Source organism: Phoca vitulina, unplaced genomic scaffold, assembly GCF_004348235.1.
Source record: "Phoca vitulina isolate PV1807 unplaced genomic scaffold, GSC_HSeal_1.0 scaffold31, whole genome shotgun sequence".
Classification (NCBI taxonomy): Eukaryota; Metazoa; Chordata; class Mammalia; order Carnivora; family Phocidae; genus Phoca; species Phoca vitulina.
In genome coordinates this window covers 222502-242474 of record NW_022589734.1, presented here as the reverse complement: position 1 = coordinate 242474, position 19973 = coordinate 222502, and the positions used below count along the sequence as shown (strand labels likewise).

Genomic DNA, 19973 nt, shown 5'->3' with positions numbered 1-19973 from the left:
TCTTCTGTGATTATAGACACACACACACACACACACACACACACGCATATACATGTCTGGCTCCCCCTCTAGACTGTAAATGCCTGGAGGGCATGGAGTGGGTTGTGTTCCTCACTGTATGTCTCATAGTGCTTACTTTCAGGGCCCTGCCCCGCACAAACCCTTAGTAACTATGGAATCAGCTGGGACGTGGAACTCAGAGACACAGGTGACACGATGAGGGAGCCACACCGGTAGATCATGTTAGTGGAGTTCGGCTGGTTGCTGCCGTGAAAAGGGCCTGTGCTTTTCAGATGCCATCTCATAATATCACAGCAGACTCCAGGGGCAGGTATTATCATGTCTGTCTTACTGGTGAGAGAACTGGGATGTAGTAGGATGCAGCACGAGAAGCTAGATGGTGAGTGGCAAGGTCAATCCTCGCCTCTGAGAGGCCGAGCCTCGCTTTCTCCCCTCCCCATTTGGTACTCTGCTTCCTCCCAGCGCTGTGAGAGGCCTGGTGACTACCTCCCTCCCTGCCCCACCCCCTCCCAGCCTAATCAGTTACCTTCAGCTTTGAGGATCATATTTTCCAAACTAAGGATTGGCGTACACTGTCTGACAAGGACATCTGATTTCAGAGCTGACAGGTCAGCATATGTTTGAAGTTGGGGCCGTTCTTGAAAACTGAGGGTGTTTTTCAGAAAATCCTGAGAGAAGGAAGTGGATTGTTAGGGACCCAGAAGGAGGCCTCCAAAGGACTGCAGCCAGTCAATGCTAATCTCTCCTCCCTTGCCTGGATTTTCCCCCCTTGGCAGGACCAGACGCCCCCTGCCTAAGTAAGCCCTGGGCCACAGCTAGCCAATGCTGCTTCCCCCCCTGCTGCCTCCCTCATCCCCCTTTGTCTGGGGTCTCTTTGTCTGGGGTCTCCCTTTGGTTCACTTTTGAAGTCCTCTGCCCCCTCCCCTCCTTTCTTTTGGCCCGGCGGCTCCCTCCCTCTCCGCGGGGCCGTGAGGCTCGGGGGAGGGGCGCGGGGCTGGGTTGCCATGGTCACGTCGAAGGCGGCCGCAGCTGGCCGGGGCAGCTGCTCCCAGCTCGGGATAGGCGGACAAAGCCAGGCGCCTTGGCAGCCCCGGACCTGGAACCCCGAAGGCCTGAGACGGGGGGGACTGGGACCCAGGAGAACCCTGAGCTGGAGGTGAGAGCGCAGACTGGGAGGGCAGCAGTGGGGACTGGAGCTGGGCCCACCCCTCTCGGGGAGGGACCAGGTGCTCTGGGCCTGTGGTGCGGGGGGGGGGGGAGAAGGCAGCCTGGCCACAGCAGGAGGCCAAGGATGCCAAGTGGAGTTGGGGGCCATGGTGCCGCAAATGGGCTGAGGGGCTAGGATGTCCCCAAAGGGAGGTATGGGGCCTCCGTGTCCTGTCACCCAGAAACAGGTTCGGCTCAGCCATTAGGCCTGTGTCTCCTCTGGTCCGTCCCTCAGTAGCCCCTTCCTTTCCTAGCCTCTTACACTTGTCATCTCCCTCTGTGTCTTCCTTTCAACCCCTGTGCCTCAGTCTCCCTCCTCTTCCCCCATCTCTTGGTTTCACTCCAACCCCTTCTTTTCTCCTTTGCCCTTGTTTATTGTCCCCTCGGTCTCTCTGCCGCCTTTTAGGCCTCCTCACTTTCCTGCCCTACTTTCTGAGTGCCCCCCTCCCCTGTCTCCACTCCAGTTAGCTTCTCTGTCCAGCTCTCTTCTCCCCAAGTCTCTGTCTCCCTCCTTCCACTGTGTGTGCCCTCATCCCCATCCTGCCCCCATTCCTTTCTGTGACCCCTAGTCCCCCCCCACCCATCCTCTGAGTTCCATCCCCACTGTGCCGTCATTCCCCACCCCCAGGCTGCCCACCGCTGAGCTGTCTCATTTTCCTCCCCATACTATGTCATCTCTCCCTCCTCCTTCCACTTCTGGGCCTCAGTTTCCCATTTGTACTTGGTGGTATCAAGGCCTGACTCCTGGTTGTGGCCTTGCCACCGCCCTCCCCCCCAGTCAGTTCTCATTCTCCCCAGCTGCTGACCCGGCCTGCTTGCTCCAGAGGCAGCTGCATCTCTTGGGAAGGGAACTGCAGCTAGTGTGTGTGGGCCCTTCTGGTCCATCCCCCCTCTCACTGGTCCTGTGGGCTTCCTTGCAGTGACCGGGTGGTCTGCAGGCCTGAAGCTGCTGCTCTCTCCTACGTGCCTCTTCTCACGTTTTTTGAGCTCTTTCCCCTCCTCTCCTTCCTGGGGAGCAGGAGACCATTGGCTTGAAGGGGAGGGGAGAAGCTGGAAGGGCAGGCATGGATGTGGGAGGGGTGGACTGTCCTTTGGGGGCTCAGGAAGACACAGGGGTCCCTGGAGTTGGGAGTGATGCAGCTGATATGGGATGGGCTCTAGGGCCAAGAAAAACTGTGTGGACACTCTCAGCCTTTGGCACTGCTCTAGGGGCCCCTGGATAACTGGGATTTCCCTCTCTGGCCCCTGGGAATCTCGGCTCCGAGCCCCGCATTCCAGGCGGCTCCAGCCTCCTTTCCACTGTCACTTGATTCCGCTGGGCCCCAACCCTGCATCCCTCCCACTCCTCCAGCTTTGGGCTGGGGCGAGGTGGGCATCACCGACTAGGAATTTCTCCTGGGGGAGACCAGGGGACAAGAGTTTCAGGATTCTATGGTTTCCTCTACTCTCCCCACTGGACCCCTCTGTCTGGCCCCGCCATGCCACCTGGCCCGGGAGCGTGGGCCTGGGGTGTGGAATGTCCCAGTGGGATGTGAGGGGCTGCCGCTCCTTCCCCGAGGCTTCTGGAAGCAGCCCAGCCCGGTCTGCCAGCCCAGGGTTCCTCCGAGCACAGTCCCTGGAAGGAGGGGTCGAGAGTCTGCCCAGGTGAGGTTACTGGGGAAACTTTGGCCCCACCCCCGGCCTGGCTCCACCCCCGGCCCAGCCTCTCCAGGGCCCAGATTCCCCAGCGGCTGTCTCCAGAGGGGTACGTGCTCTTGGGAACCCCTGGGGTTTTGTCGGCGGGGACGGTGGGAAGTGGCAATTCTCCGAGTGACCATGGGGCTGTTTATTAATGAGTCCCTTAGCAGTTGGGCGTGCTGGGATTGGTGTGTCCTTGGTGGTTTGGAGCTCTTGCCCACACCGAGGGCCAACTTCTTCCTGGTAGTACTTTTGTGTACTTGTCTGGTTGGGACGTCGTGTTTCTTTCTTGGGACTGTTGTTGGGACTGTACGTAGGGTGTGAGTTGATGTCTGCTGTGAGGTGCAGTGGGCCGGGGATCTGCAGTGGACTCAGAGATCTTTCTGAGCCGGTGACGTTGATAGGTGGCTGACAGGTGTGGATGTGGAGCGATGGTGGCCTGAGCCCGAGTGGGGTGCAACACCTCCCACCACAGCTCCTCTGCCCTGCCCACCTCACCCAGCCTCCTTGCCCATCTTCTCTGGGACTCCTGTTCCTGGTCCTTTTGGGCTGTGTCCAGTTTTCTCTTTGTCTCTATCCCCCACAACCCCCTCACCTTATCCAGGCCTATGCCTGCCAGTGGTCAGAGCCTCGACGTCACCTGGGCCCAAGGGAGGCTTGCCCTGAGGACTCCCGGGCCTTGAGCGGGGAGCCCAAGGGAACCTGGGTCTTGGAGTCTGGGCTGCAGGGTCCTTGAGAGGACTGGGGGATGGAAGGTGGAAGTAGAGAGAGAATGGGGCTAGGAGAGAGTGGGGGGCCATCAGGCTCTGGGGCAATCTGGGTTGGGGTGTAGAGGACAGGAGGCCAGAGGGTGCCAGAGAGAAGCAAAGGTTGGTGGTGTGAAAAGTGTGAGGCTGGGGGGCCTGGTTGGACAGGTGAGCCCTGCTCCCTTCCTCCATCCAAACTTCTGCTGCTGGGCTGGGCACCGGGCCTGTGGGAACCTGCTCCTTCCCTGTGCCCTGGGGCTGCCCCCTTCACCTCCCTCTCCAGGAACTGAGCCCAGAAAGGGGAAGTAGGGAGGGGGCCATCTCCTCACGGGGCCTGGATATGTGGGAGGCCCCAAGCGGGGCCTCAGCTTCGGCTGTTCCCTTTAGTGGGGACCCTGGGGCCTGGGGGTTGGGCCGCGGGTAGGCGGAGGGGGCTGGGCGCGCAGCGTCGAGGGGACCGCGGGGTGGTTTCCTGGGGGAGGCCGGGGCGCGCGGGGGAATGCGGGGTGGGCGTGGCGGGCGGAGGGGAGCGCGCGGCCGGGAGGGCGGCGCCGGGCGTGGGAGCGGCGGGGACGACGCGGGCCGGGAGGGGGAAGGGCGGCGACCCGGGCAGGCGGGCGGAGGGCGGCGGGAGGGGGAGCCGGGCTTGGGGGGAGGCGGCGCCTGGGCCCGAGCCGCCCCAGCCCTGGCTCCTCTCCCCGGAACAGGCCCCCGACAGCTGCTCGCGGGAGCCGCCTCCCGACACCCGAGCCCCGCCGGCGCCTCGCGCTCCCTGCTCCTGGCTCCCTGCGCCTCCCCCGCCCCTCGCCCTGCCGCCGAGGAGGCCCCGCTCCCGGGTCGGACGCCTGGGTCTGCCGGGAAGAGCGATGAGAGGTAGGGGGCGCGGGCGGAGGACCCCTGCGGGGCGGAGGGGCCGAGGCAGAGGCCGGGGGCTCCAGGGGAGGCTCGGCGGCCGGGCGAGGGCCTGGCGGCGGAGGCAGGACGCTCCCGGGCTGTTCTTGGTTGTCCAGCTGCGCCAAGTGTGTCCCTGCCTGAAAATGGGGGTGGGGGGACCTCCCCGACCTCCGAGAAAGTGTGTTCCAGCATTGAGGAAGGACCCTTTACTCAGTGTGAAGGAACTGACACCCAGGAAGACAGGTGCTCTTGTGTGGCCCCGTTGAATCATCCCCTCGGGCCCCTGGAGAAGTGGGCCCGCCCTCCCAGCAGGCCCGTCCCTGCGGGCATCCATCTGCTAAGTGCTAAGCCTCCACCCGGTCAGCTCCCGGTGGGACAGCCTGCCCTCAGCCCAGCAGAGAGAGGCACTGACGCCCTAACCCGCCAGTGACAGCCTCTGGATGGTCAGTTGGTTCTGTCGTGAGACTGGGCCACTGTCCAGTGAGCACCATCCTCAGTGTCCCACCCCCCCCACACACACACACACCGCCGCGGCCTGGCCGGGTCCCCTGCTGGCTGGACTTTCCTTCCCAGCACCCCTAGCCCCAGCCAGTGCTGCAGGCACCTAGGTGCGTCCAGAGTGAGTGCTACAGTGGAGACAGGTGAAGGCTGAGAGTATGGGAAAATGGAGCCGTGCCTCTTTCTCATTGCCGGCCCAGCCACCGCCTTGACTTCCCTCTGGCTTGGTCTTGGTGTGTATTAGGCGGTGGGCCCCAGTTCTCTTGGGATCCTGTGCCTGAGAGCCTGAGTGTGTGTGTCTCACGGTGTCCTCTAATCGCAGGACCATGTGGTATCTGTCATTTCACGTTCATAGATGTCTGAAGATGGCTATTTACTAAGCGATGGCATTGGATTTTAAAGAAGGCCGACGTGTGGATGGCGTTGATGTGTGCGTGAGTGTCTGTGATTGCCCCGGCTGGGGCAAATGTGTGTAACAGATTCAAGTGGGTGTCACATGTGTCTGTCTCTGAAAGTCTGTGGAGAGTGTCTGCAACAGAGGTGTGTGTGTGTGTGTGTGTGCGCGTGTGTGCGCGCGCGCGCCTGCGCACATGTGGGTGTGTATGCTACATCGAGCCCCAGTGTTTACAGTCAGCTCTGTAAGTTTGCACGGCTGACGTTTGTGTGTTGGGGGGTGTGGGTGCACAGAGCTGTGTGGGTGGTGTTTGTGGTGGGGGGTGGGGGTGGAACAGGAGAGGGAAGGACCTGAAGCTGTGACCAGGTCCCTGCTTTGTAACGGGTTGAAACGGAGTGGAGTAGGGTAAGGTGGGGTGGGGTTGGGGTAGGCCTTCTCAGCCTGTCCTCCGTGTGTCTGACCCGGTGAGAGAGAAATAGGGTGATTGGAGTGTTGGAGGGATTGTCCCAGACATCTGTGTTTCTCTGCTTGGCTCTGTGCCGTGTACTTCTGAGCCTGCTCTATTTACCTCTTGCTTTGTGTTTCTCGCCCTGTCCCCCCCTGCCTCCTATCCTCTGCCTGTCTTTGTGTCTTTGCCCGGAGCTCCTCTCGCTCCGTCTGGCTCCGATGACTCATCTGGGATAGGCATGAAGGTTACCCAGGGGAACAAGGGCCCCGCTGTTCCCGGGAGAGGTGGGGGTGGAGAGCGGCACCCAGGAATTCCAGGCCAGCCGCCTGGGACCCTGCAGCCTGCTCCCCTGCACGTGGCTCCTGGACCTCCAAGGGACCAGGTGTGATGCTTCTGGTTCTAGCTCTTCTTTGATGCCTGGGTGCCCCCCGCAACTCAGTCAGCCCCCTCAGCTGCTGCTTCAGAGCTGTGGGGTCTCAGCTGCCTCTTACATTCCTGCCCTAGAGCATGATGGGAGCAGCTGGAGGAGGACAAAGGGATGGGGGAGTATCCCCCCACTCTTCCTACCTCCTGGGGTGACCTGGCCTCCCTGTCTTTAGACCCGCCCTCATCTCCAAGGCAACTCAGGCTTTTCCTCAGCGCTGGGCTTTTCCTTCAGAGGTAGCCACCTTGAGAAAGTGGGAACTGGGGGGACAGGATGTCTGGGTCTTAGGAAGGGAAGGCAGAAGGAGGAGAGCTGGGATAGGATGCTTTGGTAGATGCTGATGGCAGAGGTGGGAGAAGGACATGAGGGGTGGCACTAGGGGTTCCTCCAGATTCCAGGGCCTGGAGAACTCAGTGCAGACCTCCAGGAAGAGGTGAGGTCAGAACAGCTTCTCCTGCTGTTGGGGCTGCAGAGGGTAGATACCCAGATTCACAAGGAGATGCCAGTTGGAATGGTTTTAGGTAGTGCATGCCACTGGGCCCCAGTGAAGAGCAGGGATTCCCAAATTTTCGTGGGCACAGATCACCTGGGGATTGTGTTAAAATGCAGATGCTGATTCTGCAGATCTAGGGGAGGGATGAGGTTCTGCCTGTCTCCCAGGTGCCCGCGTGCTGCCGGGGCTGCTGGTCCAGGGGTCACACTGGGCTTAGTGGGGCTAGAGGACAGTGAGATTGGAAAGCCCTGGGGTCCCCCACTTCTCTTAGCATTCTGGGATTGTAGGTGGGGTGGGTACCAGAGTTTAGCCCAGCATCTGGCCCATGGCGAGCATTCTAAGAATATAGCCGATGCTGTTAAGCGACTATTGCTGTTTTCACTTTACTCCTGTTCTTCCCAAAGCAGCCCATTCTGCCCGTCGGTTGTTGGCTGTGACTCGGGCCCCTGGACTGCCCTTCACTTACCCTACCACTTGTTTGCTCCCCTGCAGAGATGCTGCCCCCGCCCCCTTAGGCCTGAGGAGTCAGGAGCTATGGGGCCAGGGGCCCTCTGTTCCCTACCGCTGCTGCTGCTGCCGCCGCTGCTCTTGGTGGCAACTGGACATGCTGATATGAAGGGACATTTTGACCCTGGTGAGAAGACTGGCTCCTGGGTCCCTGAGGATGGGGCTTGGGAGACAGAGCCAGGGGCCTTGACCCTCCGTATGCCTGTGTTCACCCAGCCAAGTGCCGCTATGCCCTGGGCATGCAGGACAGGACCATTCCAGATGGGGACATCTCTGCCTCCAGCTCTTGGTCAGACTCCACTGCGGCTCGCCACAGCAGGTAACTGGCACACCTGGGGGGCCGCTCTGGAGGGGGCTCCTGTGGGGCTTCTTCCTGCCCTTCCAAGTCCTCTGCCCAAGCCCAGGGGCTTCTGGGAGGGCCAGTGCCAATGCAACCCCACCCCCCATCGTGAGGGGCTGTAAATACTAGAGACAGAGGCAGACCAGATGTTCTTTGTGACCTCTTGCCACCCCCCCCCCCAGGCTGGAGAGCAGCGACGGGGATGGGGCATGGTGCCCTGCAGGGCCGGTCTTTCCAAAGGAGGAGGAGTACCTGCAGGTGGATCTGCGGCGGCTGCACCTGGTGGCTTTGGTGGGCACCCAGGGGCGGCACGCGGGAGGCCTGGGCAAGGAGTTCTCCCCCAGCTACCGGTTGCGTTACTCCAGGGACGGCCACCGCTGGATGGACTGGAGGGACCGCTGGGGTCAGGAGGTGAGGCTGGCGTGGGCAGCCCCCAGGGAAGGTTGACTCTCCTCTTGTCCCCAGCTACACTGTAAATGCCACCTATCCAGCGATGACTTTCCCAATTTATACCCTCTCTAGCCCAAGCCTCTCTCTTGAGCTCCATGTCGTGTTGCAAACATGACCACTTTCTGGGCGTTTACACCTGGATGTCTAAAGGGCGTCTCAAACCTACCATAAACTTCCCAAGCTGAATTTGAATCCCATTCCAACCCCAAACCTGCTCCTCCCCCAGCTCAGACCAGTTGCTCAGGCCACAAGCTAGGATGATATCACCGATTCCTCTGGTCTCTCACTCCCTACTTCCAAAGCACCAGCAAGGGCAGTCTGTTCTACCTCCACATTTCCTGAATCCAGCCCCTTCTCACCACCGCCACCTCTACCACCCGAGGCCACGCCCACACCATCCCCAGCTTAGATGAACATGCTGGCCTCCAGACTGTTCTCCCTGCTCCTGTCTGTTTCCACCTGAAGTATCTCCACCTGGAGGCTACATCCACTGTACCTGAGAAAATGCAAATCAGATGAGGCACACCAGGCCCATAACCCTCCACCGGCTTCCCACTCTGCCGGAACAAGAGCTAAGCTCCTTCCGGGGTGCGGAAGCTTAGCCTGGCCTGGCTCTTGTCCGCCTCCCATACTCCTCTTTCCTATATTCTCGCTCCACTTGGGCCCACTGGCTTTCTTGCTGTCCCTGGAACAAGCAAGGGTTCGTCCCACAGCTTTAGGACATTTTTGCTTGCTGGTCTCTGTGCCTGGAGAGCTTCTCCCCCAGATGTCCCCAGGTTCTCCTTCCACTCAGTTCTCCTCTAGATGTCACCCCCTCAGAGTGCCCGCCTCTCCCTGCTTCAGCCCCACACCCTGCCTCTGGCTCTTCACAGTGGTTTTTCTCGGTGCGGCGTGGGGAAGGGGGAGGGTGGGAGGCTTGCCACTGAGAATGCACGTGGCTGGCACGGGGTGGGCACTCAACCAATGCCGGCTGAGCGAACAGAGAGGATGGGGTGAGGGGAGAGGGGGAAGGCCGCAGCACAGGTGCGGAGCCGTGAGGACTGGGTAGAATCCGCGCACGGCGGGGTGCGTGGCTTAGAGACAAATGGAGACAGGCGGCGCTCGAGGCTGACTGGAGGCTGAGGACAGACCGGCAGGCTGAGAGATGTGTTGGAGGTCTTTGCTGCAGCCCCTCATTTTAGAAATGCCTGGCTGTACCCCATAGCCCTGTATGCTCAGCACCAGCCTTCATGAGTCTCCTTGGGCCACTGTGTGCTGGGCGGGGGGACAGCGGCTGACTGGGGAGTGAGGTCCAACCCGGAGCCTTTCCCACTCACCCACCCTGTTTCCTGGGCCACAGGTGATTTTAGGTAATGAGGACCCTGGGGGAGTGGTGCTGAAGGACCTTGGACCCCCCATGGTGGCTCGGCTGGTTCGCTTTTACCCCCGGGCTGACCGGGTCATGAGTGTCTGTCTGCGGGTGGAGCTCTATGGCTGCCTCTGGAAGGGTGAGTCATTCAGACCCCCGAGAATTCGCTTCCTGGGCTGGGGCCGGGGGAGAAGGGCCTCCAGGATCCTCTTTCTCCTGTTGAGAAGCTCTCACTCTGAGTGAGGGGGTGCCTGGCCAACTTGGTCTCCTCCATGCCCGTGGGCCTGTCTGGGGACACAAGAGGGGACTGATGCAAGGGAGCGGGAGGGAGGCTTCCTGCCTAGAACACCCCTCCTCCTACCCCACCCCAGACGGACTCCTGTCTTACATGGCCCCCGTGGGGCAGACGATGTACTTATCTGAGGCGGTGCACCTCAATGATTCCACCTACGATGGACACACCACACACGCTGTTGGCGGGTAAGAGAGGCCGGCCCTGCAGGGCCTGAGCCTGGGGTGGGAGGAAGAGTGTAGTGGGTGGGGTCAGGGGCCTGGGCAGTGAGATGCAAGAACTGGGGAGAGGGATGGGTTAGGTGGGGCCTTGGAGACATAGGATCAGGATTGAAGGGTAGCAAGGTGACTACTAGCTCATGTGACACTTGGTGCGAATTCGAAAAAGGCACGCCTTTGCTAAGACACATCTGTTGGAAACTGTCACGGTAAATGTACACACCATAGGTTGCATGGTGCTCCCTAGAGGCGGTGCCTTCCTGCAGCCTGCAGCCGCAAAGGACCGAGCTAGTCCTTGGGGGTGGGAAAGAGAGAGCCACTGGGGGTTGGGGCAGGAGGTCTAGGCTGGGGGTGGCAGAGCACATGGAAGGGTGGCGCTCCCTTCTCTCCCACCCTCCGCTTCCTCTGCTCCCCTGCTCTCCAGGCTGCTGTACGGAGGTCTGGGTCAGCTGGCAGATGGTGTGGTGGGGCTGGATGACTTCAGGAAGAGCCAGGAGCTGCGGGTCTGGCCAGGCTATGACTATGTGGGGTGGAGCAACCACAGCTTCCCAGGTGGCTACGTGGAGATGGAGTTTGAGTTTGACCGGCTGAGGGCTTTCCAGGCCATGCAGGTAAGCGCATCGGCTCTTCTGAGACCAGGGTGGTTGCTCCTGGGGTGCTCACCTGGGCTCTCCTGGCCTTGACCCTGTGTTCCATCCTCCCTTCCCCCCCCCCAGGTCCACTGTAACAACATGCACACCCTGGGAGCCCGCCTGCCTGGTGGGGTGGAATGTCGCTTCAAGCGGGGCCCTGCCATGGCCTGGGAGGGGGAGCCTGTGCGCCACGCCCTGGGGGGCAGCCTGGGGGACCCCAGAGCCCGGGCTGTGTCCGTGCCCCTGGGCGGCCGCGTGGGCCGCTTTCTGCAGTGCCGCTTCCTCTTTGCTGGGCCTTGGTTACTCTTCAGCGAAATCTCCTTCATCTCTGGTAAGCCCCTGGTCTATGCCCAATCCTCAGCCTCTGGGATTGCCAACCCGCAGGATGCCAAAGTATCCACTCCTGGCACCAGATCTATCTATCACTCGTGAGACTTCCCAATCAGGGATGCCCTGAATAATCAGAACGCCTCCCTACTCCTTTCCCCATCCCTGTCTTGCTTTATGAGCCCTTCACTCATGACTGATACTGAGCCAGTAGGACAGTGTCGGCTGTAAAAATCCTGAAGTACTCTGTGCTGGTTGAGGAATAGCCTCTTCTCCAGCCTCCTGATACCCCAGATCCCCACCTGGGGCTCTCTCCGTGGGAATCCTGTATCTCCTCACAGTCCAGCAACTAAAAACGTTGACATCCACACCAGCCCGGCCCCTCCCCTTCAGATGGGCTGGTACACACACTGAGTATCACCCCTGCTCCTGGTGGTAGAATTCCATAGGTCTCCTGCAAGTAGCTTCCCTTTGGTCCCTCTTCCCTATCTGACTCCCTCCTTTCTTCTCATCCTTCCCAACAGATGTTGTGAATGACTCCTCTCCAGCCCTGGGAGGCACCTTTCCGCCGGCTCCCTGGTGGCCACCTGGCCCACCTCCCACCAACTTCAGCAGCTTGGGTGAGCAGCCCGGGGCCTCCTCCCAGACCAGTGGGGCCTGTGCTGCCATTCGTCCCTGGGGCCCCCCAGGGTGGGAAGCCTCCTGCGGTTCTGACTCCCCTGTCCCTGCCAGAGCTGGAGCCCCGAGGCCAGCAGCCCGTGGCCAAGGCTGAGGGGAGCCCAACTGCCATCCTCATCGGCTGCCTGGTGGCCATCATCCTGCTGCTCCTGCTCATCATCGCCCTCATGCTGTGGCGGCTGCACTGGCGAAGGCTCCTCAGCAAGGTGCGCGGGGCGGGGTCGGGGTCGGGGTGGGGGGGTGGGGGGTGGGGCCTGGGCGGGAGAGGCGGGGCCTGGGCGGGGGCAGGCGGGGCCTGGGCGGGGCCTGGGCGGGGGCAGGCGGGGGGGCGGGTGTGGGCAGTGAGGCCAGGCCGACGCCAATGTGTGTGGGGGCGCCTGCGTCAGTTTGGGTCCTGCGGGGACCACAGAACACAGTGTAATTAGAATAATCAGAGGCGGGCTTAGGAAAGTGACAGTTGCAATGGAGCGGGCAGCCTTATGGAAATCGCGAAGAGTAGTGCAATTCCCACAGAACTGTTACCAACCGTGGGCCGTGGGCATGCAAGATGAGAGGAGGGAAGTTACCAGAACCTGGAGTGGGTCTGGGGAAAGGCTCCTTGAGAAGAGCAGTGGACTTGGCTTCAGGGGTACAGTTAGCCTGAGTCCACCTCTCAGGGAGGGGCTGGGAGACTAATCACTCTGACCTTACTCCCCGCCTGCCCAACACACTCCTCTCCGGCCAACCCAAACGGAGCCTGTTGATTCAGTCCACACTGGTCAACCTCTTGGGGCAGAAGCCACATGGGAAGCGGGGAGAGTGGAGCTAGAGGAGCAGAGAGGAGCTATAGAGGAAGAAGCCAGGCACACTCCAAGCCCTTGCCTTCCTGGCGAGGGTTGGGTGGTGGTGAGATGCATGAAGGTTGATGATTCTAGAACTATCTGGTCAGATTTGGGTTGGAATCCCATTGTGGGACATCGGGGGACTCACCTACATGCTCTTGAACCTCTGTTTCTTTACCTGTGAAACAGAGTTAACAGTAGATACCACTATGCGACTGTTGTGGGGACTGAAGGGGAGAAGGGGGACTTGGCATTTAATGAGCTGGAATCATGTGCAGTTAACATTCCCATTCCCATGACAAGGCCGAGCGCCGGGTATTAGAAGAGGAGCTGACAGTCCATCTGTCTGTCCCTGGGGACACCATCCTCATCAACAACCGCCCAGGCCCTCTTGAGCCACCCCCTTACCAGGAACCCCGCCCTCGTGGGAATCCGCCCCACTCTGCTCCCAGTGTCCCCAACAGCTCTGGTAAGACCTGCCTTGTTCTAGTCCCACCTCCATTCTCTGCTTATTTTCTTATTGTATCCCTTTTCCTCTCTGTTTCCATTCTCTTCTTTTCCTGTCTTTCCAATTTCAATTCATTTCCTTATTTCTGTGTCCTTAGTCACCACACTTTATATCACTCCCATGTCCCTACCATATAATTTCTCTCAAGAATTTTCCGTGTATTACCCCTAATCCCTGTCTCTGTGTCCCATACACATCTCTCTCTTCTTTGTTGTGCCCTCTCGTTGTGTCTTCCTGGCCCCTCCCCTTTCTCCTAGACTTGCCATGTTCATTCCATTCATCAATCTATCCATCCATCCATCCATCCATCCATCCATTATCCATCCTTCTATCCGTATTAATAACATCCATTCATCCATCTGTCCATCCATTCCTCTATCCACCATCTGACCCTTTATCCATCATCCGTCCATCCATAAATATCCATACATCCATTCATCCTTCTATCATCCATCCATCCAACCACCCATCCATCTTCTATTTATCTGTCCATCCATCCATCCCACCACCATCTGTCCTCTTTCTATCCATCTATCCATCCATTATCCATCCATGTTCATACATCCATTCACCCATTCATCCATCTGTACATCCATCCATCCACCATCCAGTCACTCATCCATCATCCATCTATCCATATATATTCAAACATCCATTTGTTTATCTCTCCATCCATCCATCTATCCATCCATCCACCATCCAACCATTCATCTATCATCCATCCAGCCATCCATATATATTCATCCATGCATTTGTCTATCTGTCCATCCATCTATCCATCCATCCATTCAACCATTCGTTTATCATCCACCCATCTACCCATCCATCTGTCCATCCCTTCATTCATTATTCATCCAGCTATCCAGCACTCTCCAGATCCTTGTTTTATCCTGTCCCTGTCTCTCAGTACATTCATTCCCATCAGCCCTGGTCTTGCCCTGTTCCAGGTCTCCCTGTCTGTCTAGCCTTGAGTCTCATCCCTTCCCCGTGTCTCCCCTCCCTCCTTCTCCCGACAGCGTTGCTGCTCTCCAATCCAGCCTACCGCCTCCTTCTGGCCACTTACGCCCGTCCCCCTCGGGGCCCCGGCCCCCCCACACCCGCCTGGGCCAAACCCACCAACACCCAGGGTAAGCCCCTCTGCCTCTAGGCTCCTCCAGGCTCCCCATACCTCTACTGGGGCAGGGAAAAGTCCTCACACCTTGCACTCCCTCTCTCCCTGCTGTGGCCTCTTTTGCTCTCCTGAGCTCCCAAGGAGGAAGCTCTTATGCCCTTAGCTATCCTCTGCTGTGCTTGTTCCTTCTTAAAGCCTTTCCCTTGAGCAGAGGAGCAGAAAGCTCACTGGTTCTCAGCTCTGTCCTCCTCCTCATCATCCACCCCATCTTTTCTGCTCTCCAGAGCCAGAGAGGAGGTTGCTGTGCTGACCCCAGGTTCTCTTGTAACTCCTCCTTTGTTTCCCCTCTCTCTAGAGCTGCGAGGAGGAGGGCCTCTCACCCTGGGTGCTTGCCCTCTCCCCCCATGCGCTCTCTCTCTGCAGTCCCAGAGGTGAAGGCTCACACCCTGCCCTTCCTGTCTGCTCCTCTTCTCCTTGGTGTTGCCTTCTCTCAGTGTTGCTGCTTCCCCAGGGCTAAGAGGGGACAGCTCTGCTTCCTCTCCTCTGTCTGTAGATTCCTTGTTGTCCTGGCTGTGAGGAACTGTCCCCCTCTCCCCCTTTCTGTGTGCCCATCTCTGCTTGTCTTTGAGCTTGGACTGTTGGGTCAGGGAGGGTTTGGGTAACCACGGCAGGGAGGAACCAAGGCTGATAGTGTGTGTGGTGGGGTGCGGGTAGGTAGAACAGGCAAGTGAGCAGGAGGGGCCGGCGGCGAGTGGGACAAGGGTTTGGAAAGTAGGGGGTGACCAGATGACTGGCACCATCCTTCTTCTGATGGTGGGTAGAGGAATTCCTCTTCCAGTCAAGACTTCTGTCATGGTCTCTTGGGCTGTGCTGGGATCCCTAGAAAACAGACTTTATGATATTCTTTGTTCAACCATTTCCATTGCCTTAAATTCTGGAACAGCTCACTCTCATCTCATACCAGCGTCTTCTCTGGTTTGAGGTTGGAGGGTAGAATACCAAGAAGATGGAGGGTAGACCCAGTCTCTCACCCAACTGGGAGACAGGGGGCTTTGGGAGGCTAGGGTGTGGAGAACCATGGCTCTCGGGGGCTGCTCCTGATGCCTCGTCTTGTCTTCTTTCCCCTCACCCCTCCAGCCTGCAGTGGGGACTATATGGAGCCCGAGAAGCCGGGTACCCCGCTTCTGCCCCCACCTCCCCAGAACAGCGTCCCCCATTATGCCGAGGCTGACATTGTCACCCTGCAGGGCGTCACGGGGGGCAACACGTATGCTGTGCCCGCGCTGCCCCCAGGGGCTGCCGGGGATGGGCCTCCCAGAGTGGATTTCCCTCGGTCTCGGCTCCGCTTCAAGGAGAAGCTTGGCGAGGGCCAATTTGGGGAGGTAAGGAGGATCCCTGCCCAGCTATCAGTAGAGTCTCGACTGTCTGGGGCTCTGACGCCATGCCCATACATCCCCATCGGTCAGAACCTGTCATCCATGACTGTGTTATCCCAGCTGACCTTGTGACCTCAGTGAACCATGTGACTTTCTAACAAATGAGCTTCTTTCCCCAGGTGCACCTGTGTGAGGTAGAGAACCCTCAAGATCTGGTCAGTCTTGATTTCCCCCTTAATGTGTGCAAGGGACACCCTTTGCTGGTAGCTGTCAAGATCCTACGGCCAGATGCCACCAAGAATGCCAGGTGAGGTCCAGGGATGGTGTCTGGGGATAGGGAAGGGAGGCCATGAAGAGTGGGGAACCATCAGGAGAGAAATATGGTAGAGGCCAATAGGGCGGGAGTGGCTGGGGAAGGAAGTTTCCATCTCAGGCTGATCTCAAGCCAGGTGTCAGTGTCACTAGTGAGTCAGCTTGTCTGCTGGGGTTAGGGCACTGGTCTACATGGGCAGGAGAGAAAGTACAGCTAAGCCCCTCAGTAGCCCTGCCACCTCCCTGCTTTCCTAGGAATGATTTCCTGAAGGAGGTGAAGATCATGTCGAGGCTAAAGGACCCAAACATCATCCGGCTCCTGGGCGTGTGTGTGCAGGATGACCCCCTCTGCATGATTACTGATTACATGGAGAATGGTGACCTTAACCAGTTCCTCAGTGCCCACCAGCTAGAGGACAAGGTGGCTGAGGGGGCCCCCGGAGACGGGGAGGCTGCCCAGGGACCCACCATCAGGTACCCACTTGCCCAGGCTGGCCCTTCCCTGAGAGCTCCCTGGGGGGGTTCCTCTCCCCTTGCTGCAACCTGGATCCAACATGGGATGGGGAGGCAGGTAGAGGTTCAGGGGGGTGGGGACTGGGATGAGCAATACATGGCCATGTTCATCTGGGACCTGAGGAGCAAAAGCCAGAAGTTACTACAGTGGGGGTGCTGAAGGGACCTGGCCTCTGTCAGGAATCTCCCTCTGCTCTCTCTCACCCTCACTGCCTGAGTTCAGACAACAAAGCAGCAGCTCCCTGGGTCAGATGAGCCAAACAAATGTTGAGTGGGCACCTACCCCTGGCCTGTACATGGGCATTCCATCTCTGCACCAGGAGTGGATGTGGCCCGGTCCCAGGGAGTGGGCCCCACCTTGTCTCCTAGGAATCTGTGAGGTGGGGATGAGTCTGGGACAGCCCCCAGTGACCCTGTCTTGTTGGCTCCCTCCTCAGCTACCCCATGCTGCTACATGTGGCGGCCCAGATTGCCTCGGGCATGCGCTATCTGGCCACACTCAACTTTGTGCATAGGGACCTGGCCACAAGGAACTGCCTGGTTGGGGAAAATTTCACTATCAAAATCGCTGACTTCGGCATGAGCCGGAACCTCTATGCCGGGGACTATTACCGCGTGCAGGGCCGGGCGGTGCTGCCCATCCGGTGGATGGCCTGGGAGTGCATCCTCATGGTGAGAGGCCCTGAGAGAGGTGGGCGGGGCAGGGCCGTGCAGGGGTGCACTGGCTGCTCCGTGGTCCCGGTCAGTCACTTGCCTTCGGGGCTGCAGTTCCCTCACCCCTGACGTGAGGTCCCTCACCCCTGACGTGAGGTCTGTGAGGTCCCCTCTGGCTCTAGGGAGCAGAGAAAGCAGGGAGGAATGGTATGATGGGAAAGGGCCCAGGAGCCAAGAGTGGGTACAAGGGCTGGAGTCAGGGAGCAAGAGAGGTTAGGGGAGACAGGAGGCTAGAGATAAAAAGGCAGGAGTTGGGAGAGAATCAGGACCAGAAGATGAGGGTCGGGGTGGAGAGGAAGGGGGGTAGAAGAGGGAAGAGGTCAAGGAGAGGACTGGAGCCTGAGAAAGAAGACAGAGCCCGAAGGAGGGAGGAGCAGGCTTGCTGGGAGGGGACCAGCCAGGGGGAGTCGGGCCGGGAAAGTGCTGAGTGGACGTGGAGCTCCCTGTGGGGAGGGGAGGAGGGTCTGTGTTACCTGATGTCTTTCTCCGCCTTTGTTGCTTTATCCACACACCAGGGGAAGTTTACGACTGCAAGTGACGTGTGGGCCTTTGGGGTGACCCTGTGGGAGGTGCTGATGCTCTGCCGGGCCCAGCCGTTTGGGCAGCTCACTGATGAGCAAGTCATCGAGAATGCAGGGGAGTTCTTCCGGGACCAGGGCCGGCAGGTCAGAGCAGAGGAGAGGGAAGTTAGGGTTGTGGGTCTGGGAGGGCCAGAGCCTATCATCTTGGGGACTAAAGAACATTTGTTCCCTGCCTTTTGTCCACGCTGTCTAATGCAGGTGTACCTTTCTCGGCCCCCTGCCTGCCCGCTGGGCCTGTATGAGCTGATGCTTCGGTGCTGGAGCCGGGAGCCTGAGCAGCGACCACCTTTTTCCCAGCTACATCGGTTCCTGGCAGAAGATGCGCTCAACACGGTGTGAATCACACCGAGCTGCCCCTTCCTCAGGGAGGATTCAGGCAAAGCCAGAGGCAATAAACAAGAGGATTTTAATGGCACCCCCACTCCATTCCCTGTCCCGACCCCCCTTCACCTCTGAAGGAGAGGCAGTGTGACCGTATGTGGGCTGGGCCTACCAGGGAGCTGACGCCTTCCCTTCCCGGGACATACTCTCACGCCCCCTTCCTGCTCCTCTCTTCGAAGCCTCTGCCACCCACGCAGCTGGCCCTGTGGATGGGATCCTCTCTGACCTCTTCTGGCCATCCCTGGTGGGGGGGGGGAAGATGGGGGCACATATAGGGCAGACACTGGATAAGGCCTATTGGAGCACCTGGGCCCCACTGGACAACACTGGTTACTAGAGAGAAGGCTGTGGCCTCCCCAGCCTCTCTCTCCTTCCGTCGCACACTGGATCCCACGGGCTGAGAATCTGGGGAATGAGGAGGACAAGAAAGGGAGAAAGATGTTCCCTTGTGCTAACTCCTGGAATTGTCCTTGGCTTTGGTTTCTCCCTCCTCCATCCTCTGAAACACTGGACCTGGGGGTGATCCCTGTCCCCCAGCCCCAGCCATCCCCACTTCCCACCTGCTGTGTTGTAGCTAGAACTTCTCTAAACCTGTATGTTTCTGTGGATTAAATACTGGGATTAGGGGGAAAGAGGGAGCAATGGCCTGTGGCCTTGGGGTTGGACATCTCTGTTGTAGCTGCCATATTGGTTTTTCTATAATCACTTGGGGTTTGTACATTTTTGGGGGGAGAGACACAGATTTTTACACTAATATATGGATCTAGCTCAATGCAATTTTAATATCCTGCACTAGGCAGGTAATAATAAAGGTTGAGTTTTCCACAGCTGTGAGTGGGTTTCTTGGGGTTTTGGTAAAATCTGCTTCCTGTGTCTGCTCCCAATTCATTTCCATTTCCTTTCTTCTCCTTTCTTCTCCCCATTCCATTTCCTACTGTGTATCTTGCCCAGCACAGTGTTCTGTCTATAAGCCAGGCCCTTGCCTGTGGGACCTCAGGTCCTACATGAATGTGTGAACTTTGTCAACTCCAGTGGGAGCTCTGCAGGAAGCTTGGAGGGGGCTGAATTAGGCTAGATGTCTTAACCTTGTTTGACCCATGGATCCCTTTGGCAGACTAGAAAGGTCTACTTATTCCTCCTCAGAATTGTTTTAAAATGCGTTACACACACACACACACACACACACACACGTGTATATCTCATATGATCACAGAAGAGATCAATTGAAAGAGTTTACTAAAATGTTAAAAAAAATCACACAGTAACCTATGTGTTTTTAAAATATATTTAATAACAATATCTAGCAGGAGGTGTAATAACTACTAATATCTCCAAATAGTAATAAGCATAAAAGATACTCAATACTCGGAGATTTCTACAAAGGTAGTGGATACAAACAGAGCTGCGGTGTCTCAGTGACAAGTCCCAGGCCCTGCTAATACTACTGGGGGTTTTGCTCATATTCATACTTGGAGGACATGCTAAATTTCTGTTAGAGGTTAATAAAAATGGAGCTGTAAATTTTTTGGGCCCTAATTCTAAGACCCCCTTCAAGGGTCTGGAAGTCCCAGGCAGAGAATCCTTGGATTTGGCTGATCAGATGTACAGATGACCCAATAGGTGGGAGCTAGTTGGATGGGAGCCAGAATCAAGAGCCTAAATTATTTCAGAGGTTTGGAAGGATGAAACACAACCACCAACGGAGCATTTAACAGAGTTTAAATTGGTTGGGGGAAAAAATCACTTGCAAGTATTGGAAAAGGCAGACCTATCTTGATGGAAGTTCACGTGAAATAAAGACCCTGGGGTCTTGGCTGATGATATTCACAAAATGAGCCAATTGGATAATGAGGATACCAATAAAGGTAATCTGTTGTATTAAAAACCCCTTGGGATCCAGGTCATAGATCTAAAAGTCCTGCTGAATCCTATGTGAGTCCAACCACTGTGACCCATGTTTTTTTTTTTTTAATTTTTTTTAAAATTTTTATTATGTTATGTTAGTCACCGTACAGTACATCATTAGTTTTTGATGTGGTGATCCACCATCCATTGTTTTCATA

General features: G+C 57.8%; 1 protein-coding gene across 7 annotated transcripts; it reads left to right on the top strand.

The window, feature by feature from the left end:
- The first annotated feature begins 1065 nt into the window (after positions 1-1065).
- Positions 1066-18737, top strand: DDR1 (discoidin domain receptor tyrosine kinase 1). Of its 7 annotated transcripts, XM_032424910.1 has the most exons (19): positions 1066-1177; positions 4358-4523; positions 7294-7435; positions 7525-7627; positions 7831-8059; positions 9438-9585; positions 9818-9926; positions 10381-10567; positions 10673-10919; positions 11440-11535; positions 11648-11799; positions 12718-12883; positions 13939-14049; positions 15171-15415; positions 15589-15716; positions 15977-16195; positions 16672-16906; positions 17464-17613; positions 17728-18737. In XM_032424910.1, the coding sequence occupies exons 3-19, from the start codon at positions 7336-7338 to the stop codon at positions 17866-17868; spliced, it is 2766 nt and encodes a 921-aa protein (XP_032280801.1). In that variant the 5' UTR covers positions 1066-1177; positions 4358-4523; positions 7294-7335; the 3' UTR covers positions 17869-18737. The 7 variants fall into 7 exon arrangements, with proteins under 7 accessions (XP_032280801.1, XP_032280802.1, XP_032280806.1 ...); XM_032424911.1 differs by lacking the exon at positions 4358-4523; XM_032424915.1 differs by lacking the exon at positions 7294-7435.
- Positions 18738-19973: the final 1236 nt, after the last annotated feature.